The 23,418-nt window shown below is 41.7% G+C and overlaps 2 protein-coding genes across 2 annotated transcripts; both read right to left on the bottom strand.

Moving 5' to 3' along the window:
* Positions 1-647: 647 nt before the first annotated feature.
* On the bottom strand, positions 648-2,770 carry LOC146762842 (inositol 1,4,5-trisphosphate receptor-interacting protein-like 1). The gene has a single exon (XM_085508831.1). It carries the CDS (start codon positions 2,700-2,702, stop codon positions 1,458-1,460), a length of 1,245 nt encoding a protein of 414 aa, XP_085364957.1. The 5' UTR covers positions 2,703-2,770; the 3' UTR covers positions 648-1,457.
* A 2,209-nt stretch (positions 2,771-4,979) lies between these two features.
* Positions 4,980-7,102, bottom strand: LOC107315062 (inositol 1,4,5-trisphosphate receptor-interacting protein-like 1). The gene has a single exon (XM_085508819.1). The coding sequence runs from the start codon at positions 7,032-7,034 to the stop codon at positions 5,790-5,792; it is 1,245 nt and encodes a 414-aa protein (XP_085364945.1). The 5' UTR covers positions 7,035-7,102; the 3' UTR covers positions 4,980-5,789.
* Positions 7,103-23,418: the final 16,316 nt, after the last annotated feature.

The following is a 23,418-nucleotide window of genomic DNA, read 5'->3' as shown; positions in this document are numbered from 1 at the left end:
CCTTTATTAAGCTATAACAGAACGGTGGCACATGTGAAGGACTGTATAGAGAAGGAAGAAATGTTTGTTACTTTGGCTTACAGTTCAACACTTTTTACTTCTCTCTCCAGTCGAAAGCATGGGAACGTTTAACGTCTTTGGCCTAGCTGGCGGTTTTCAGTTGCTTTGTATTTGCTTAGTTGCTACAGAATTTTGGATGAATGGGAGGAAAGCCAGCTGCAATGACACGGGTTTACCCTGCCTTAAGTCAGATTAATGTATCTGTGTTACTTTTTTTTCTTGCCGATGTCAGTGCCAGCTCTGCAGTAAAGGGGGTCCTGGCCATGCCTTCACCATGAACCCAAGTTACAAAGCCCACAAATAGCGTCTAATGAACGTAGTCAAGCTTAAAGCTGACTTCTGCAATTGTTAGTCTCAGCTTGCCATCCACCAGTGTCCCAAAGCTGATGCATTAGTTTCACCAAAAGAAGGGCGCATATACCACTAGTTTTGTTTGTTTTTTAATTTTTATTAATTTTTATAATTTTTATAAAATTTTATAATTTTTATAATTTTTATTAATATTTTATTAATTTTAAAATCTAATTTAATTAAATTTTTATTAAAACATATACATCGATATTTCATCGATGTATATGTTTTAATAATATGCATTTTCTGATCTACATTAACTATATTTAACTAATTAACTATATTTAACTAATTAACTAAATTGTCAGTGTGGACAAAGATGATTCTTCTTCACTCCATGTGGTCCCGGCATCTAAAAGGCATACGTAGAAATGCCGGTGGCTGCCAGGATATGGGTCTAGCTGTCTCTGACTCCTGGCTGCTCGGGTAGATGTCTTTATGGTCTTGCTGTACTCCAAACGCTGCCTTAAGTAAGCAGCTTCTTTTGAAATCCATCAGATGTAGCCTGCTGTAGCAGCTGTTTCCCAAAGAAGTCTCTGCTGCATCGCATCTCTGCGGCCTCCTCGTGCTTCTGCTATCAACAGCCCCTGCCTACTCAAAGGACAGGAATGTGTCCAAGTCCTCTTGCTGTACCCTGAGCCTGAGCTCAATGCAGAGGACTCTGCAAGAGGTGGTTGTCAGCCGGAGCTTGCAGAAGCAGACGGAGGGCCTCAACTCGCGCTGCACTGTTGACAGTTGAGGCATAGCTACCCAGGCTTCTCTCACCAGTTCCTGGAACCAGGTTGCAGTTTTCTCCATATCCTGGAGAGTTTGTATAGGAGGCTGAGCATCTTCTCTCTCTCCAGGTGGTCCTCAGGGTGGTGAAGGAAGGACAGTGTAGTCTCACGTCAGCTGCTCCCTTGTGCATATTCAGTTCAGCACTCTGGCTACCGCACTGTTGGTTTGTTGTGGAGAAAACATTTGGGAGCAATTCCGACTGCCTGCTGAGTGGTGTCTTCTCCATGTCCAGAGTGCTCGTCTGTAGGACAAATGGGCGTCTCTCATTTCTAATAGATCAGCAGGTCTGTGAGCTGATCTTGCAGCTCCTGCAACTCCTGCAGTGCCTGCTCATAACTGTCTGGATCTTGCACCAGGTGCTGGAGGAGGTTGAGCGGTTGGGATGCTCGGAATTCCTGCGGCAAGATAATCTCCGCAGGCACGTCCTCATTTCCTATGAGGAAATGGTTCAGGCGTTTTTCCTCCACACAGCAGCGCAGGTAGCGCAAGATGTCATCCATCCGCTGAAGGAAATAGCTCACATGCCAGCCTTCCAGAGGGATGGCAGTCAGGAGGTGCATGAGCACTGTCCTCAGTTGGTAGGGAGAAAAAGTGCTGCCCGCCAGGATGTGGGCACCCGCTTGCACATAACTGAGGCTGTTGAAAGTGTTCTCCTGGTCATGGGTGGCTATGTGCTGGAAAAACTTTTCCTCAGCCACCGCACAACTCTGTGGCCAGATTGTGCTGGGGGTAAAAGCAGCCTCTGTCTCCTGGCTGCTCAGAAAGATGTCCGTATTTTCTTGCTGGACGCCAAACACAATCTCAACAACGACGGCTGTTTTGTGGATGTCTGTCAGATGAATCCTGCAGGAGCGCCTGGAGAATGCCACATTCATACTGCATGTCGCTGCCTCAGGCATGTATTTCCAGGCATTTGCGATCAGCACCCGGAACCATCGGGCAGTCTTCTCCACGTCTAGGTAGGCGTCCTTGCAGAAGTCACACAGTAGGCTGGGGCGCTGATTTCCCAGCTCTTCCTTGGAGGTGTGGAGGAAGCACCGCATACCCATCTCCTGCTCCCTCCCGCACGTGCATTCCAGATCTACACGGATGCGGGAGTTCCTTGCTGGCAGCTCCCCTGTGGCACCCAGATCGAGGTGGAAAACGTGCCCACGGGGGGCCGAAAGAGGCACAAGCAGGCGGAAGATGGGTTCGTTCTCAGGGGGACACCAGCCTACATAGGCACTGCCCACCCCGATGGGGAGCTCTGGCACCGGAAAGAAAGTATCTGACACGAAATACCGGCATAAGTCGATGAGGCGACCAAAGAGGAGGAGTATCTGCTCACAGTTATCTCGATGAATTTGGTCTGGCCAGAGCACATCAGCACGGAGAAGATTACTCCCCTCCTCCCCTGCTTTCTCCTGCTGCACCTCCGGTTCCTGTTTCTCCTCCTGCTGCTCCTGCTTACTGATGGAGCTCTCCTCATCACTGATGTCTTCAGTTCTCTGGAACTTTTTATAGATCTTCCACATGAACCAGAGAAAAAGGAAGAGAATGCAAAGAACACTGCAAACCTTCCAGTAAGGCAACACAGAGAAGAGCAAGGCTTGAATATCCACCCTGCTCTTCTTCAGGTTGCTCTCTTCTAATTGCGGAAGCAAAAGCGGAAGCTTTTCCATCCGCTTTCGCAGAAACACCTCACGCATGCGTTCAAGAAGGCTGCAAACCTTCCCGTAAGGCAACACAGAGGACAAGGCTCGAATGCCTATCCAGCTCTGCCCCAGGTTGTCTACGTGTTGCCACTGCAGTGTCATCTGCTCTTGCAGAAACACCTCACGCTCACGCATGCGTTCAAGCGTTTCCACATCCAACTCATCACCGACAAAAGCCACTCTCTGCGCCAACAAGGCGAAGAAAAACGCCAAAGCCATGATCTGGAAGAGATGAGAGAGGGGAGGTCAGTGAGAGGGGCTGGGTGGGAGCTCGAGCACGGCTGGGGGAGCGTGGCCAGGAGCCACACACAGCCCCTGGGGACAGGTACGAGCGGGGCCGAGGGAGCTGGGAGGCAGCGGGGGCTGAGGCCAGCGCCGCCGCTGACTGCCCAGAGAGCCGCTCACAGGCTCCCCTGAGCGCTCGCTGCCGGCACTGCAGGCTCCCAAACCCCTCGCGGGCCGCAGTTCGCGCCCGGCCCAGCACAGCCTTCCCCCTGCTGCTGCACTCACCGCTGGCCCAGGCCAAAGTGGAGCAGCGCTGCCCGCTGCTGGCCTCGATGCCAGCCCCGCATTGTGACGCGCTGTGCCGTCACAGACGCCCCATCCCCACCCTTCGGCCCCACCCTTCGCCCCCCCCTCAGCTGCCCTGGGTCTCCATGGCCGCGGCATCGGCCCTGTTCTGAGGCCCGTGGCCGGACTGGGTTTCCTTTGTTTCCCTCGGGTTTTACTGCAGAGAAAGCAGCTGGCTTCATAAATTGTACTACTCTAAGGGGCGATTACAGATTAAACGCATCTTGTTCTTAACCTGATTTTTTTGGTTGCATTTGCTTCAATTTCTTCAGTTTTTGTTGACGCAATATTCTTTTTATTATTTTCCGCAGATGCAGCTCTTCTAAGCCTGTTCAGGTCCACATTAAATCTCAGTCTTTGTCCACTCTTGAGTTCTTGACTCAAGAGAGGGATCTCTGAGACGAGTGCGTTTCAGCCTATCTGCAGTGCAGTAAATAATGTGGGCCTGTCCATCTTGAGCCTTGTCTATGTTTTTCTGAGTTCCCAGGGTCTCCCTTAGGTTTGCCTGCAGTTAGATTAGTTTTCACCAATTCTTTTACTCCTTTAAGGGATCACAACAGACTAAATAGCACACATTATGGGCAACTCTTAATGAGTATTAGTGGATATTCCAGGATCTGAATCAGAACTTTAGTCTCTTGTTTATGTGAATCTTTATTCAATGTAGTTTTAAAATTTTCTTAAATAGCGTTAATTGGAGTAAATAATTCTGATCTTAATAAGCAAGTTCCTGAGATGCATATTGCTGACAAGAATTGTATGGTGGTCTTACATAAAATCTGAAAACCAAAATTTCTTCCCTCCTAATGGCTGTTAAATGATTCTTGGAATCAAGAAATAGTGTGATTAACAGGAACCTATGTCACTTTTTGGATTACTTCCTTTATTAAGCTATAACAGAACGGTGGCACATGTGAAGGACTGTATAGAGAAGGAAGAAATGTTTGTTACTTTGGCTTACAGTTCAACACTTTTTACTTCTCTCTCCAGTCGAAAGCATGGGAACGTTTAACGTCTTTGGCCTAGCTGGCGGTTTTCAGTTGCTTTGTATTTGCTTAGTTGCTACAGAATTTTGGATGAATGGGAGGAAAGCCAGCTGCAATGACACGGGTTTACCCTGCCTTAAGTCAGATTAATGTATCTGTGTTACTTTTTTTTCTTGCCGATGTCAGTGCCAGCTCTGCAGTAAAGGGGGTCCTGGCCATGCCTTCACCATGAACCCAAGTTACAAAGCCCACAAATAGCGTCTAATGAACGTAGTCAAGCTTAAAGCTGACTTCTGCAATTGTTAGTCTCAGCTTGCCATCCACCAGTGTCCCAAAGCTGATGCATTAGTTTCACCAAAAGAAGGGCGCATATACCACTAGTTTTGTTTGTTTTTTAATTTTTATTAATTTTTATAATTTTTATAAAATTTTATAATTTTTATAATTTTTATTAATATTTTATTAATTTTAAAATCTAATTTAATTAAATTTTTATTAAAACATATACATCGATATTTCATCGATGTATATGTTTTAATAATATGCATTTTCTGATCTACATTAACTATATTTAACTAATTAACTATATTTAACTAATTAACTAAATTGTCAGTGTGGACAAAGATGATTCTTCTTCACTCCATGTGGTCCCGGCATCTAAAAGGCATACGTAGAAATGCCGGTGGCTGCCAGGATATGGGTCTAGCTGTCTCTGACTCCTGGCTGCTCGGGTAGATGTCTTTATGGTCTTGCTGTACTCCAAACGCTGCCTTAAGTAAGCAGCTTCTTTTGAAATCCATCAGATGTAGCCTGCTGTAGCGGCTGTTTCCCAAAGAAGTCTCTGCTGCATCGCATCTCTGCGGCCTCCTCGTGCTTCTGCTATCAACAGCCCCTGCCTACTCAAAGGACAGGAATGTGTCCAAGTCCTCTTGCTGTACCCTGAGCCTGAGCTCAATGCAGAGGACTCTGCAAGAGGTGGTTGTCAGCCGGAGCTTGCAGAAGCAGACGGAGGGCCTCAACTCGCGCTGCACTGTTGACAGTTGAGGCATAGTTACCCAGGCTTCTCTCACCAGTTCCTGGAACCAGGTTGCAGTTTTCTCCATATCCTGGAGAGTTTGTATAGGAGGCTGAGCATCTTCTCTCTCTCCAGGTGGTCCTCAGGGTGGTGAAGGAAGGACAGTGTAGTCTCACGTCAGCTGCTCCCTTGTGCATATTCAGTTCAGCACTCTGGCTACCGCACTGTTGGTTTGTTGTGGAGAAAACATTTGGGAGCAATTCCGACTGCCTGCTGAGTGGTGTCTTCTCCATGTCCAGAGTGCTCGTCTGTAGGACAAATGAGCGTCTCTCATTTCTAATAGATCAGCAGGTCTGTGAGCTGATCTTGCAGCTCCTGCAACTCCTGCAGTGCCTGCTCATAACTGTCTGGATCTTGTACCAGGTGCTGGAGGAGGTTGAGCGGTTGGGATGCTCGGAATTCCTGCGGCAAGATAATCTCCGCAGGCACGTCCTCATTTCCTATGAGGAAATGGTTCAGGCGTTTTTCCTCCACACAGCAGCGCAGGTAGCGCAAGATGTCATCCATCCGCTGAAGGAAATAGCTCACATGCCAGCCTTCCAGAGGGATGGCAGTCAGGAGGTGCATGAGCACTGTCCTCAGTTGGTAGGGAGAAAAAGTGCTGCCCGCCAGGATGTGGGCACCCGCTTGCACATAACTGAGGCTGTTGAAAGTGTTCTCCTGGTCATGGGTGGCTATGTGCTGGAAAAACTTTTCCTCAGCCACCGCACAACTCTGTGGCCAGATTGTGCTGGGGGTAAAAGCAGCCTCTGTCTCCTGGCTGCTCAGAAAGATGTCCGTATTTTCTTGCTGGACGCCAAACACAATCTCAACAACGACGGCTGTTTTGTGGATGTCTGTCAGATGAATCCTGCAGGAGCGCCTGGAGAATGCCACATTCATACTGCATGTCGCTGCCTCAGGCATGTATTTCCAGGCATTTGCGATCAGCACCCGGAACCATCGGGCAGTCTTCTCCACGTCTAGGTAGGCGTCCTTGCAGAAGTCACACAGTAGGCTGGGGCGCTGATTTCCCAGCTCTTCCTTGGAGGTGTGGAGGAAGCACCGCATACCCATCTCCTGCTCCCTCCCGCACGTGCATTCCAGATCTACACGGATGCGGGAGTTCCTTGCTGGCAGCTCCCCTGTGGCACCCAGATCGAGGTGGAAAACGTGCCCACGGGGGGCCGAAAGAGGCACAAGCAGGCGGAAGATGGGTTCGTTCTCAGGGGGACACCAGCCTACATAGGCACTGCCCACCCCGATGGGGAGCTCTGGCACCGGAAAGAAAGTATCTGACACGAAATACCGGCATAAGTCGATGAGGCGACCAAAGAGGAGGAGTATCTGCTCACAGTTATCTCGATGAATTTGGTCTGGCCAGAGCACATCAGCACGGAGAAGATTACTCCCCTCCTCCCCTGCTTTCTCCTGCTGCACCTCCGGTTCCTGTTTCTCCTCCTGCTGCTCCTGCTTACTGATGGAGCTCTCCTCATCACTGATGTCTTCAGTTCTCTGGAACTTTTTATAGATCTTCCACATGAACCAGAGAAAAAGGAAGAGAATGCAAAGAACACTGCAAACCTTCCAGTAAGGCAACACAGAGAAGAGCAAGGCTTGAATATCCACCCTGCTCTTCTTCAGGTTGCTCTCTTCTAATTGCGGAAGCAAAAGCGGAAGCTTTTCCATCCGCTTTCGCAGAAACACCTCACGCATGCGTTCAAGAAGGCTGCAAACCTTCCCGTAAGGCAACACAGAGGACAAGGCTCGAATGCCTATCCAGCTCTGCCCCAGGTTGTCTACGTGTTGCCACTGCAGTGTCATCTGCTCTTGCAGAAACACCTCACGCTCACGCATGCGTTCAAGCGTTTCCACATCCAACTCATCACCGACAAAAGCCACTCTCTGCGCCAACAAGGCGAAGAAAAACGCCAAAGCCATGATCTGGAAGAGATGAGAGAGGGGAGGTCAGTGAGAGGGGCTGGGTGGGAGCTCGAGCACGGCTGGGGGAGCGTGGCCAGGAGCCACACACAGCCCCTGGGGTCAGGTACGAGCGGGGCCGAGGGAGCTGGGAGGCAGCGGGGGCTGAGGCCAGCGCCGCCGCTGACTGCCCAGAGAGCCGCTCACAGGCTCCCCTGAGCGCTCGCTGCCGGCACTGCAGGCTCCCAAACCCCTCGCGGGCCGCAGTTCGCGCCCGGCCCAGCACAGCCTTCCCCCTGCTGCTGCACTCACCGCTGGCCCAGGCCAAAGTGGAGCAGCGCTGCCCGCTGCTGGCCTCGATGCCAGCCCCGCATTGTGACGCGCTGTGCCGTCACAGACGCCCCATCCCCACCCTTCGGCCCCACCCTTCGCCCCCCCCTCAGCTGCCCTGGGTCTCCATGGCCGCGGCATCGGCCCTGTTCTGAGGCCCGTGGCCGGACTGGGTTTCCTTTGTTTCCCTCGGGTTTTACTGCAGAGAAAGCAGCTGGCTTCATAAATTGTACTACTCTAAGGGGCGATTACAGATTAAACGCATCTTGTTCTTAACCTGATTTTTTTGGTTGCATTTGCTTCAATTTCTTCAGTTTTTGTTGACGCAATATTCTTTTTATTATTTTCCGCAGATGTAGCTCTTCTAAGCCTGTTCAGGTCCACATTAAATCTCAGTCTTTGTCCACTCTTGAGTTCTTGACTCAAGAGAGGGATCTCTGAGACGAGTGCGTTTCAGCCTATCTGCAGTGCAGTAAATAATGTGGGCCTGTCCATCTTGAGCCTTGTCTATGTTTTTCTGAGTTCCCAGGGTCTCCCTTAGGTTTGCCTGCAGTTAGATTAGTTTTCACCAATTCTTTTACTCCTTTAAGGGATCACAACAGACTAAAGAGCACACATTATGGGCAACTCTTAATGAGTATTAGTGGATATTCCAGGATCTGAATCAGAACTTTAGTCTCTTGTTTATGTGAATCCTTATTCAATGTAGTTTTAAAATTTTCTTAAATAGCGTTAATTGGAGTAAATAATTCTGATCTTAATAAGCAAGTTCCTGAGATGTATATTGTTGAGAAGAATTGTAAGGCTTTTGATACTGTCCCCCGTGACATCCTTATAACAAAGCTGAGGAAGTATGTGATAGATGAGTGGACAGTGAAGTGGGTCGAGAATTGGCTGACTGGCAGAGTGCAGATGGTTGTCTTTGGCGGTGCGGTGTCTGGTTGGAGGCCTGTAACTAGCGTCGTCCCCCAGGGGTCTGTACTGGGTCCGGTCTTGTTCAACATCTTCATTAACAACCTTGATGAGGGGATAGTGACCACCCTCAGCAAGTTTGCTGATGACACGAAGCTGGGAGGATTGTTTGACACACCTGAAGGCTGTGGTGCCATTCAGCGAGACCTGGACAGGCTGGAGAGCTGGGCAGTAAGAAACCGGATGAGGTTTAACAAAAGCAAGTGTAGAGTCTTGCACCTAGGTAGAAATAATTGCATGCACCAGTACAGGCTGGAGGAAGAGCTGCTGGAGAGGAGCTCTGCACAGAAGGACCTGGGCGTCCTGGTGGACGACAGATTGACCATGAGCCAGCAGTGTGCCCTTGTAGCCAAAAAAGCCAATGGCATACTGGGGTGTATTAAAAAGAGCGTGACCAGCAGGTCAAAGGAGGTGATCCTCCCCCTCTACTCTGCCCTGGTGAGGCCTCATCTGGAATATTGTGTCCCGTTCTGGGCTCCCCAGTACAAAAAAGACAGGGATCTCTTGGAAAGAGTCCAGCGGATGGCCACTAAGATGGTGAAGGGCCTGGAGCATCTCCCCTATGAGAAGAAACTTAGGGAACTGGGTCTGTTTAGCCTTGAGAAAAGAAGGCTGAGAGAGGACTTGATCCATGTTTATAAACACCTGAGGTGTGGGAGCCATAGCGGTGAGGCTGGTCTCTTTTCAGTAGTGCGTGGAGATAGGACTAGTGGTAACGGGATGAAAGTACAGCATAGGAAGTTCTGCACAAATGTGCAAAAGAACTTCTTTACATGTGAGTGTGACTGAGCACTGGAACAGGCTGCCCAGGGAGGTGGTGGAGACATTCTTCTCTGGAGACATTCAAGACCCGCCTGGACGCCTACCTGTGTGACATGGTGTAGGGATCCTGCTTTGGTAGGGGGGTTTGATTCGATGATCTCTAGAGGTCCCTTCCAACCCCTACAATTCTTTGATTCTGTGATACTTGTCTAAACAAATTGAACTGGCATGCTGAGAAGATTATTGGATAGGTTGCAAAACTGACGTTCATGAACGTTTTCAGGTCATAAATAAAACACTGGTAAAACATAACTTTTTTTCCTACATCAAATGCTCAGAACAACCCAGCTGTATTTACCATGCCTATCAATGCACATTCTTTGAACAAGCCAATTAAAAACTTCATATTCAGCATTATCTGCTGCTACATTTTTTAGTAATTATTTGCCTAAGATCTAGATAATTCATGCAAAAGTCTTACATATTTTGGAAAGGTTGTAATGACATATTCTACATATTTTCTACTATAAATTCCATATTGGGTGAAGCTGAGTGGTGCAATTGATACTGTTAGGTTATATGTGCACAATCAATCAAAGATATAAGCTTAACAAAGCTAAAAAGCTTCAACAACCAGTTGCATACTGAGAATCTGTATTGGCAAGGAGTCTTGATATCAAGGTACAAGAGCTCTCTGTACAGACATAATCTCAAGAGACATCCATCTTTGATGGGAGAGCTCAAGGAGCTCTTGGCCTGCTCGCTATTTATGGGATAATATTATTAATTCAGTCCCATTTTTTTGATGCATACTCACTGGCCCTCAGCTGTTAAACCAGTTGTCTGTTCTCAGGCTTTTCAGAATCCAGTTTCAGATAGATCTGTAATCACAGTCTGTCTTAGCAAGGCCTTGAATGTAACCAGTATTGTGCTCACTAACTGCCTTCTCGAGGCCTTAGTGTACGTTTTCTGTCTAAGTGTACATCATCTGTCTATGTACAATGGCCAATCTGAAGGATGAAGTTCAAGAGTACATGGGAACAGGAGCTTGGATTGGAGTTAGGGGGAGAGAAGCACACTGTCACACCACCTGATCAGAACAAACAAGCTGATATGGGTCCCTACTGACAGATAGGAGTGTCTCAAAATCACAAACCCTGGTCGTCATGGGGGAGCTTCAACCACCCTACAATTTCTGGGGGAACACTGCAAAGCATAGGAAATCCATACACTGATGTTTAACTTCCTTCTACCACTAACAGAAGAGCTAGTGAGGAGAGGTCTTATGTTGGAACTTGCTTTCAGCAACAAGAAAGAGCTTGTGGAGAATGTGAAAGTCAGTGGTGTCTTTGGCTGCAGTGATTGTAAAATGGAGGTCAAGATCATTAGGGCACTGAGAAAATCCCAAGCTGGGGTAGTAACCCCAGACTTTAAGAGAAAATAATTTGCCCTTTACAATGATAGGCTTGGTAGAGGAACAAGAGACAAAACCTTGGAGGGAAAAAGAGACCAGAAAACTAGTTAATATACAAGAATCACCTTCTTCAAGCTCAGGAGTGATGCTTCTCATCAAAAAGAAGTCAGCTAAAAGTGCTGGGAAGACTGCATGGTTGAAAAAGAAGCTCCTGGCCAAGCACACACAAAAAGAAAAACTGAGGAGGGTGGAAGCAAGGACAGATAACTTATGAGGAAGAGACATTGTCAGGCAAGGAACAAAGTAAGTTAAAGCCCAAATTAGATCTCACTAGGGATGTCAAAGGCAAAAAAGAAGACTTCTACAGTGATAAAAAAAAGATTAGGGAAAATGTGTGATCTTTTCTGAAGGAAGACCTCTCTACACAATACAGCAAAAAAATCCAAGATACCAAATACCTGTCTTTATCACATCAGCCTTCAGAAGTCCCAGGTACCAGAGACCAGTGTGAAAGGCTGGAGCAAGATGGATGTTCCCTTGGTTGAAGCGGATCAAGTCCAGGCATACTTAAGCAAAGTGGACATTCACAAGTCCATTAACCTTAATGAGATGCAACTATGCATGCTGAGGGAACTGACAGATATTGTTGTGTGGCTACTCTTTATAATCTTCAGTTTACATGGCAACCAGAAGAACAGAACCTTATCTTCAAGAAGCGCAAGATGGAGGACTGGGGGGACTACAGTCTCACCTCAGTTCCTGTGAAAGCGCTCATCCTGGAAACCATTTCCAGACACTTTAAAATCATGACTAGTCATGATGGAATCTCCAAGAGGAAGTCATTCCTGAGCCACCTGGTAAACTTCTGTAATGAAATCACCAGCCTGACTGATAAGGCAGAAGCAGTGGATATAGTCTTCCCAGAATTCAGTGAGGTTTTGACTCATTATTTCCTATATTATTTCATTAATTATTAATTATTAATCATTTCATTATTTCCTATAATGTCGTCATAGAGAAGCTGTTGAAAGTGTAAGGTGGATGAGCAGATAATAAAGTGGATCAAAAACTGTCTGAATGGCCAGCCCTAGAGCGTAGCATTCAAAGGTGCAAAGCCTAGTTGAAGGCCAGGAAGTACTTCATAACTTGCTTTACTGATGTTTAGCATCTTTATTAATGTACCAGATAACAGGACATACTGAACAGTCAGAAAATTTGCAGAAATTAACTGTTATCTTTGTATCCTCCCTTCATCTATTTATATGCACTGATTAGTAAGTTTATACATCTCTTCTCCATGCTGAACAGTAACAGATTTCTCAGTATCTCCTCATCAGAACTGTGCTCTAGTCCCTTGATCATCTAGTCCTTCATTGGTCTCGTATGTCAGTGTCTGTCTAGTGCTGAGAGTCCCAGAAATGAACATGGCACTCAAAGTGAAGCCTCAACACTGACGATTAGGGTGCTGACCTGCTCTTTTGACCTGCTGTCAATACTTTGCCTAAAGCAGCAAAGAATATCATTAGCACTCTTAACAATAAATGCACACTGATGATTCATGTTCAACTTGATGTCCACCAGAACCCCCAGGTTCTTTTCTACAAAGCTGCTTCCTAGCTGGGTACACCCTGCATGTCCTGGTATCTCTACAGGTACAGGACTTTGCATTTATGCGTACTGATCTTACTGAGAACTTTGTAAGCCTATCTTTCCAGCCTGTCAAGATCCCTCTGAGTGGCAAAGCAGCAAAAAGGCATTTCATCCATGTCAAGGAGAGACTGAATGCTACTCAAACAGTGAACATGGCAACAGGTTTTGTTTTTTTTTTTTTCCTCCTGGCAAATTCTAGTAAACATAAGTAAGGAGAAAATTCAAAACCAACTTCCATCATGCTGGATCCATGGTGGTGACTATTTCCCCCTTGCTTCCTACAAAGACTCCTTTCTTCTATTTCCTATCTTTACTATTGCCTGCCTTCCCTTCCCCATCATCCTACATCATAATAGTGACCATCCTCCCCTTCCCCATCTCCCCGATTAAGATTTGTAATAAACTGGTTGGACCAACATTTGAACCATTGTTTCTTAATCTCACACTGGGTATACATATATCAAAGAACCTTGCCTCCCTCCTAAAAACTGGAGCGAGAACATAAGATGGTAGCCAGAAAACAAACAAACAAAAGTGGACATTTTATTACAATACAGACAGGTTAAAGCTAAGAGATTTTGAGGTCCAGATATTTATGGAATCAAGGAAGTGTGGGGAGGTCTTTGCAGTATCATAGGTCTTAAATAACTAATTGGACAATGATGTTCTATATGGATATGCAAGAGGTAAAAAAATATGTATCTTCAGACGTTATATCTTTTTCTTCCTTTGGTCCTACTGTGACACTTCTAAAATCTGTATCCAATTCTGGCAACCATCTTTGAAGATGGTTACTGAAAAATTGAAGAAGTCTTAGAATAGATCCAAAATACATGAAGAATTATAAAATATGCATTTCAATGAAATACTCAGGCAGATCAGTCTATTATGTTATCAAAGAAACAGTTATGGGTATTATGGACTATGAGTACCTACTCTTGCTAATAGAGAAATAACAGATTCTTGTTAGCACAATGTTCTTCAGTTTGGAACATAATGATACATTGCAATCAAATGGTAAAGGATTGCAGCTAACTTGAAAATGAAAATAGATGTTCATTTCTTTATATGGTAAGATAATTAACAGTTTAAACACTTCATAAAGACTTTTGAATCTTTTTTTTTTTTTTTTTTTTTTTAAATCAAGCTAGGTTTTAAGTTAAATTAACCACAGATTTTGATTTCCTGTCGTGAATTAACTCAGAGAAGTCTGACACCATACAGTATATTGGAGAACAGATTAGCCTCAAAATCTATCCTTTGTTATACTTTCCCAACTGTAAAGATAAGCTTTGACTCTCAATGTCCTTTTGTTTTCTCATTCTAGAAAGAAGCTTTGTCTCTCGTGACCTCCAGATATCATCAAAAGGATTAATATATTTGATTCTCAGATGGTTGGGTTCCCTCATGACATGACTAGAGCACTTTAAATTGGTTTAAGTCCACACTTAAATTAATCACTTTACCACTTCTGGGGCTTATAAATATATTACACCTCTAAGCAATGATATGTGTTTTATATTGCACATTACATGATTGGATAGATACAAATCATTTTAAAACAAATAAGCAGTACTACTCCCCAGAAGTTTTCTATTTTAATTCAGGTAAATTCAGCAGGTAGTGTCAAAGTTAAATAAAACCTCTGAAGCTCAGGGCAGAAAATCCATTGTTCTGTCTCATGGGAACTATTTTGTCTTCAAAGATTATGTTGTCAAATCATACTTACTTGAATGTGTATTCTTTTAACATTGATTGATTCTGCAAAAGTAGGTCTTTATGTATAATTTTTTTTTTCTGTGCCTCATATATCTATATATTTCTGTTTTCTAGTTTAATGTAGTGCACGCACTCTCATGATAGTTTTGGATTTTTCTTTTCATATGCATTCTTGTATAGCAATATTTTTCTTTTGGCACGTCAAATTTCCCAGATGCAAGAAACTGGATTGGGTTTTAGTTATCTTTAAAGTTACAAGTGATTATATTTTTGAGGGAGATATAACACATTTTATAAAAATATGTACGCAAACTTCGGAGAAACTGAAAAAGTTTTCACTTAATATTTTTCAAAAAATGTAGTTCAACAAGAATTCACATTCTAATTTATCTGATTGCCTGTGACTTGGTTTCATTTTGTATTTATACAAAGAGTCACATTAGCTTTATGCAAATTCATTCATCCATCTGACAGTTGCCTTTAGATATGCATAAAGGAGAAAGTGAAAATTGCAACTGACAATTCAAAAAAATCTTCATATTTGATACCCTTTTATAACTTTTATTTCAGATTTTTTTATTTTTTTTTTTTTTTGACTCTTTCTTTTACATTTCCAAGCCACCTCACTCCTTCTGTTTCAGTACCTCAAGTGAAAAAGAAGTACCTAAAATCCAGGACAACTGGATTCCAAAACATCTATTTTAGATGTTATTTTATATTTTATACGTTACCCTTCCCTCACTTGGTAAATTTCTCCAGTTTTTATCCTGAACTACAAACACATTTACTAAGTATCTGCATTCTTTCACCAGCCATCTGTCAATCCACCAGCAAATGCAAAAATTATTTCTCATTAGTTTTTTAAACTTTATATATTCTCATACCATGTTGACTTTTTCAGAGAGCTGCTTGTCTTACAAAATATTCTTATAAGGTGGAGAGTTATATTAGTGAAAGCTGTGTATCTTAAAAGTATTTAAAGTTTGACAAAGCATTATAAAGAAGCAGAAAACAAACAAACAAAAAAAGAACAATAATTTGTGACAGTTTCCAATTATTGTTGATATTAGGCTAGGGGTATTAAAAACATTTGGTTTCTATTCTTGCTGAACAATTATTATTATTAATATTATTTTCAGACAAAAAACATAGAGGTAGGTATTTCAAATAATTTGAATATGTGTTTTAATTTTCACACACGTAAAAAAACAAAACAAAACAAAACAAAACAAAACAAAAAACCCTTTTAACATGGTTGCAAAAATTGAAAGAAAAAAATCCAAATAGGATCTGGTCAGTACTTCAGTGATCTCAATACTGTATGGTTAACAGCATACAGTTTTGACCACTTTTTAAATGTGAAAACCACAATAATATTTTGATTATAACCATGGTCAGAATATTATGCAACAAATGAAATCCAAGGCTTGTAAACGTGAACAAGTTATCATAAGCAGGAGCACACAATGGCAATGTCTTGAAAGTGGTCTCTGCCAGACACCATGTGCACTTGACGTAGAAGCGGAATATGGGCAGCCCCAAATACACCTCATTCTGAATAGTCTCCTTCTGGGCATTGAACTTCTTCCACTTGTAGATGTATTCACCACACGTCTTGTATTAAATATTCCTGATTGTGCTACTAACTCATGTTAAATACTGGATAACTGAATTTAGAATAGTTCTTTTTCTTTACCAGCTATGTTAACTGGAATTATGTAGATCACATTGAAAGTAATGCCTCCTATTTATTTTCATGGAAGCAACAGCAGATAGAAAGAGCATAATAACCCCATATGACAGAGCAAATTCTTAGCTACAGAACACTATTTTTTAATGTAGTTATCTCCATCATTTTTGCCAGTGATTACTAAGAGCCTGCATGCTGTGCTTATTAAATTCTGCATGGCTGTCTAGAACGCGGCTTGTCTTTCACATTGCTATTGCTACTGCTGAAGTGTGCCACTTTCAATCTCAGTGTGCTCATATCTACTGTCTTGTCTCCATAAATGTTCAGCAAGCATTGATGAAGGTCAGTGGGTGCCATTTTTTCAGCATGGAGGAATTCAATCCCACACCTTTCTTTCATACTCACTTCCATGTCGGACATCATTTTGTCAGACTGCCTCTGTGCTGCCATCTGTCACACACCAACAAATGCATTGGAATACTGGTGGGAATGTTTACCTTCAACTCCCACACCACTCTGATATCATGGAACAATATAATAAAATAGGAGACACTACTTATTGAGCATTCTCGAAACCCTGTATCTGCTTTGGGCTTAGTTCCATCTATATAATAAGCTGCCACAGGCCAGCAGATGTGTGCCTTCTTTCAACTCCTCAGCAAATGTTTTATACTTAAGGCCCTCAATTATGTTATTAACTCTGACAAATGTACAGATTACAATTGAAATTGTAATTGTCATTGAAAACCAGTATCTTCAGAATGTTCATGCTTTCAGTATCTATCACACTGTGGTAATTCTAATGTAGAGTCAGCATTTAAGTAACAAGTGCTTTTATGTTTCCACTCTTTTCTGGTTTATGATTCAAAATACCAACACGGTAAGTTAATAAACATTTTCTAGGTGGTCCCCTACCACATCAAATGCCTGTTGTACTAATCATACTTGGTAGTATACCTTTTTTTTTTTTTTTTTTCCTTGTTGGCAATGTCAAATTATTCTATTGGGGAGATGATTTGTGTTGAAGCTTCATCAGTCTTGAAATGTACTGAGGCCTGATCTCCCATTCAGGCACTAAACCTTTGAAATTTTGTTTCATGTCAGAATAGTACATCTGTTCCTGCTCAGGGGCATGGATTGAATGAAGGATTTACAAATCCCCAGAGAAGTTCATCTACTTTATCAAGAAATCCTGTCAGTTTTTCTTCGGTGTCCAACTTCTAGTTATACAATTTCGGCTTCATCCCTCTGTTTCACCAGTGGGTAAACTAATTTCCTACCTAATGTAGAGATTTGTGACAGCTTAAATGTGACATGAGGCTAATGAATTGAACTGAGTTCATTTCAAAACTCATTCCAACAAGAAAGACTTTGTGACCTATAAATTGTTTCCACAGATATATGTCATTTTTAAATGCATATTTAGCTTTGCTCAGAAAAAGTCTTTGCAGTGCCATATCTGTGTCTGAAGTAACAAAGTCTTTTGTTTTTTGTTTTCCTTATTTTTTCATCCTCCCTCATCCACATTAATATCTGGTCTTTTTTTCACTGGCTTCCATTCACACTTTGCAAATATTGTCTTCTACTGTGTTCCAGCTGGCAAGAATTCAGCAGCTCACAGTGTTCGAATTTGGAATGCATCCTGAGAATATGAGGGACTAAAGGCAATGAAAAGAGAATTGTTCTATTTTCCCTATAAGCTTCTGCAGCTGATCCCACACTTCTCAAACAAATTTAGTTACCGATTTCTCAGTGTCATTCCCAGCATTCTGCCTACAGAGGTGCAAAGACAAAACGTGTGCTTGTTTAAAAATTCCAAGAAATGTCATGGGGGAAATATTTGCATGGAGTGAAATATCTCCTATGAAGGACCGTATGTTTGCTCTTACCAAGGTGATACTTACTATGCTGTGTTTAAGACTGTTGCAGTATAAGCTGTCTGTGAAATCATAATTAAGCTATGAAAATACAAAAGAGTATTTTTTTAATTAATTATTTTATTTGTTTGTTTGTTTGTTTATTGCCAGCTGCCCAGCTGATGTCATGTAAGTATGTGCTTCTTTTTGTGAAATCATCTTATTTCAGTTGTTAACAGACAATAACAAACTGAAATGTCAAGCATAGGATTATGGCAGGAAGTCTCAGCTTACAGTGGATTGACTCCAACTAGCAAACATACAACCACTAAGCTGCTCATTCTCTCCACCCTCGTGATGGACAGCAAGATAAAGAAGGGAAGGCAGAGGACTGATGGATCAAGATGAAAACTGTTTAATAGTTGAATAAAAGGTTGTGCATGCAAACAAAATAAAATAAGGAATTTATTCCCTAGTTCTCATCAGCAGGCAGGTATCCAACCATTCCCTGGGAAGCAGGGCTTCAGTGTAAGTAAAACTTGCTCTGGAAGCAATTTTTGCCCATTCCTAGACTACTCACAAAGGTGAAGAGAAAGCCTTGACATTGTGAAAGCCCTGTTCACTCTTGCCAAGAAACTGGTGTGTTATTATAATCCTTTCATCCACAGTTCCATAGCATAGCACCATCTGGTTGATCCTGTCCTAGCCACGAGTGGACAGGGTTATAGATATTTAGTTCTAGAAGGGGAAAAAAAAAAAAAAAGTAAATAAGGCAGAATTCTTCTTCTATAATTATATTCCCCTTGTGATATTAGCAAATGAATCTTTTTGTCACAGACAGTTCTTATAGGTGTAACTATATAAAACTCTGTCACACATTACAAGCTCTGCTCTGTTCTACTTTTGGCTGCAATCCGAGAAAAGCATATACATTTCATAAGATTATTACATTCCCTCTAAGGTAAAATTTTGGCACAGTTCCTTTTCAGTTTAGTATAAATGTCTGTATTATCTTTGTGTTAGGAATTGAACAATGCTTACTAAGCCAATTAGTGTGACAACACCTACATTGTTCAAAGCAATGGCTACCTCTGAAATTTTGAAGTCACAACATGTCCACTTTGCCATGAAAGATACTCAGATCCTTGCATTATGGATGTGAACATCTTATCTATTTCACACATCAGGGAGATGGGATTAAGAACCAGATTCAGAAACATAAATTAAAATCTATTTAAATGCAGAGTTTATTCCCAATATAGAAGTTGGAGATTTAGAATAATAGAATTATAGAATTACTCAGGTTGGAAAAGACCTTGAAGATCCAACCACAGCCTAACCGGGATTTATTAATTTGCCTAGTATTATCTGAGTTGTCTGAAAGTATCTGAAATGCCCAAATTCTGAACAAATCAAAGTTTGCCCTCCGGAAGTCTAAGGTGGCAGTTTTGCTATTCTCCCTCCAGACTCCACCTAGAATCGAGAACTCTACCATTTAATGGTCACTCTGACCAAGACAGCCCCCAACCTCCACATCTCCCACCAGACCTTCCCTGTTTGTGAACAGCAGGTCTAGTGGGGCAGCTCCTCTCGTGGGCTCTCTCACCACCTGCATTAGGAAGTTATCTTCTATGCATTCCAGGAACCTCCTAGACTGCTTCTTCTCAGCCATGCTGTACTCCCAGCATATGTCAGGGAAGTTAAAGTCACCCATGAGGACAAGGGCCGGTGACTGTGCAGCTCCTGTCAGCTGTTTATAGAACAGCTCATCTGTCTCTTCATCCTGGTTTGGCGGTCTATAGCAAATGCCCACCAGGATGTCTGCCTTATCAGCCCTTCCCCTGATCTTTACCCATAAGGATTCAACCACATCATCCCCAGTCGCAAGCTCCGCAGCACAAAAGCATTCCCTGACACAGAGAGCCACGCCGCCACCCCTCTTTCCTAGCCTATCCTTCCTGAAGAGTTTGTAACCATCCAGTTTGTAGCTGGTATCAAAACAAGGAATTTGTTCTTACATCTATGGAATCTTTGAGAACTGAAGACTGTTGAGACAGGATACTCTTGACCATACAGAGCAAAAAGTCTCTTTACTATTAAGATCTATGATGAACTTTAAAGAACAATGGGAGAGGGAATATGTGATCCACAGTCGAGTGAGGAAGAAGTTAACCTGTGTTGGGAAACAAAGGATTTTGATGTGTTCAAAAGCTAACTTGTTATCAAAAGAACAAATATAGAAATGGCAAAGTGATAGTGTGATAGTGGTGACTCACACATCTACCTGCAAAATCTGTGTAATAGGGCGCTTCTTTGAAGTGGCTGTATGCTAGTATCTGAAAGTTGTAGACCTTACAGTAATACTGAAGTAGTGTGTGCAGACGAGATGGGCAGCAGTGAGAAGAGACAAAGGAGAAAAGGGGTGAAAAGCCAAAGGAAAGTGAGAGCATGTCAGATGACCTGCCACCACCTTATATGCATTCCCCCCTGTGCAGGAATGATACCAGCACAGTGAACAGTCTTCTGAGGAACATAGTTTCTTTTTGCTGTGTGAAACTGTAGCATTAATGCTTTAATTCCCAGTACACTACATGATATGATGATGTGGAATACCAATGATCATAAAACCATGACAGCATAAAACATCTTAATATCTATAATTCTTTGTCTGATGTCACGTTCCTCCTAATACTTACCTCTACCATACCATTTAATTTAATTTAATTTAATTTAATTTAATTTAATTTTATTTTATTTTATTTTATTTTATTTTATTTTATTTTATTTTATTTTATTTTATTTTATTTTCATTCTCAGTCTACTTTGCACTAAATTAAAAGAAGAATTATGTGAATATCTCAATCAGTCCATGGATTCCTGTGATGCCATGCATTTATGGATTCTAAGACTAGCAGCTCTCCTACTCAGAAGAAAAAAAATAAAATACAACAAGAATATATATATATATATATATATATACACACACACACACACACACACATATATTTAAGTTTATAAAGGCAAGGAAATATCTGCCATGATGAATGCCTGCAAGCATACTCTTACTAACAAAAAAATATCTAATACATTGCTGTTTTGTTGTTGTTGTTGTTTGTTTGTTTGTTTGTTTGTTTTTAGTACCATTTACATTCTGCTCTGCACCTATTCAGAAACAAGCTAAGGGTACTGGAGTTGTGGTAACTGACCTTTACAGACACATGAGCTTTCTTGTCCTTCCAATAATTCTGTCTTCAGTTTTTTTCTATTATTGGCAGAGATGACATATACCCCTGTAGAGGGAAATTTAGGCCTTTGACTTGTGATGAAACTTGTGAGAATTGTTAAGACAAGTCACATTGCAGATTAAGTCTTCCGTTTGATAAAAGTCAATCTAAAGGTCTTGCCTGCTCCTTTCACTTTGTGCATGATGTTTTCTCTCATTCTCTAATGCCAGGAGGGATACATTCTGCTACCTCAATTAAGATCTTAATCATGGGGCCATTTAAAGGGCTGATCTAATCTCATGGATCTTATAATTTTTTTAATTTTTTTTTTTTTTGGTGTTCTGTTTCTTATTTAACAAAATTCCTTAAAGAATGAAAGATTTCAAATAAAATCATGAGTGAGAGAGGAAAAATCTTTAGTACTTTGTCTATTTTTAATAGTATTCCAAGTCTCAGAAAAGCCAGTTAATGACGACATAAATAAATGCAGAAATACAGCTTTACTTCAGAATGCCATCCATTTGTCCTTGCATTCTCCATCTCAATTTCTGATAACTTTTCACATTCTTTAAAATGAAACTTATTCTAATTTGTAATTTGTTTCCTATTTCTTTTGATAGTGTTGCTTTGTCACACAGACACAGAAGAAATGTACCAGAAACATATGAAACAAAGAAGTATTGTATGAGCAAATGCTGGTTTGCATAGGAGTTTACTTATCTCTGGGATATACTAGAATGTGTTGTTTTAGCCACAAGTACAATGGAAGTCAATCATTTTATAAAATATTAATAGATAATATTGGCAACCAATGTAGCTAATAAATAGTAGCCATAATTATACAGAACAATCAGAAAATCATTTGTTATGGCTAAGCTAATAGTGGCATGGCAAACAGTTTCCGATGTCTTTCAGGGAAATAAAATTCATAGAAACAAAGAGGAATATTAAGCATCACTGAAATAGAAAGACAAAAAACTGTGAAGCACGATTCTTTTAGAAATCTTATTAAGTGTCATTGTCATACACTGATAAGATTGTAAGCTTGTCAATGATGCTAGGCATCCTCTATCCCTGTGGTATTTCTCCTAAAAAAAAAAAAAAAAGAGAGAGAGAGAGAGGTTTTGTTCTTTCTATTACCATAAAAAAATAGCTGACACTGCATTTTTAATCTCAGATCTTCCAAGAGTTAGAAAATGGCATGCAAATATAGATGTGCAATTTCTTGATTAGTCTTCCAGCTGTAACCTCAGTTTTTAAACAGTTGCGCAGGAAGTGTTGCATTATGTGGATTTGCCAGTATACTGACTTGAGTACCACTAAGGTCTAGATGATACTTCTTCTACAACTCAGTGACTCATGATCTGCACTACTTCAAGACAACATGCCTAAAATTATGCACTATTATATCAACAACTTTGATATGTTTCCCTGTTTCTCCAAGCAGTTGTAAAGTTTTAACACATAAACATACTAGATCCCATTCCACTTGAATGTAGTGCGGGGCAGTGAGGTTACGGAGACATCCACAGATTCCCTTATCACCTGTATTTGCCATCTCTCAAATGAATCACTAAAAATTAATTCAAGATAAAGCCTCATGTATTAAGATTGCCTAGATGAAACAGATCTTACTGCTTAGTGTTCTTCATTTGCAAAGTTGTTGTCCTCTCGGTATGAAGTAACCATAAAGCCATATTAAATCACAGGAACTTTAAGATTTTTTTCCAAGAGGATTCTCCAATCACTCCTTTTGAGTTCTTTTTTTAAAATATATATTTAGCTTACTACTGCTAATTAACATGAATTCCTTTGGTATTCATTGTAATAGCAATAATTATAATGAAATTGCTCAATATTCATAAAAATCACACTGACCATAAATAATTAATTTTATGTTTATGAGGACATTACATGTAGTTTCTTTACACACAAAAGTAATTTAGCATCTATAAAGTATTACTTAATAAAACCTTAGGTTAGATGTCTGTACTGCTTTTGGATGAGTAAAATATGTGCCTGAAACTACAGCAGAGGTAGAGGATTCAGTCCAGATACTTGGGAAGAAATTAAAAGCAAATTTGATGTGATTTGGTTGCTGCTCTTTGTATTTTCAGAAGCATTTGCTTTAAACCTGAGTCGTTAAGAGCAATAAGTTAAAAAATGCAGGCTTTAAAAATAAGCGACAGTGGAAGTGATGGGACAGTTGTTATTGAATAGTTGTTCTATCTTATCAGTTTGCATATTTGAAGGCCTGTAACATGTTCTTGCACCACATCCTTATCTCTAAATTGAAGAGATATGGATTTAAAGGGCGGACTGTTCAGTGGATATATAATTGGTTGAAGGGTTGTGGCTGAGGCTGGTGATTAGTAGTGTCTCCCCAGGG

The sequence above is a fragment of the Coturnix japonica genome, chromosome 1, assembly GCF_054131305.1.
Source record: "Coturnix japonica strain WE chromosome 1, WE-NBRP24, whole genome shotgun sequence".
Classification (NCBI taxonomy): Eukaryota; Metazoa; Chordata; class Aves; order Galliformes; family Phasianidae; genus Coturnix; species Coturnix japonica.
This window is presented reverse-complemented; position numbering and strand designations above follow the sequence as displayed.

What these genes read in the sequence shown, in the direction of transcription:
- LOC146762842 (XM_085508831.1), bottom strand. Translation starts at nt 2,702, where the DNA reads ATGTGGAAGATCTATAAAAAGTTCCAGAGAACTGAAGACATCAGTGAT.
- LOC107315062 (XM_085508819.1), bottom strand. Translation starts at nt 7,034, where the DNA reads ATGTGGAAGATCTATAAAAAGTTCCAGAGAACTGAAGACATCAGTGAT.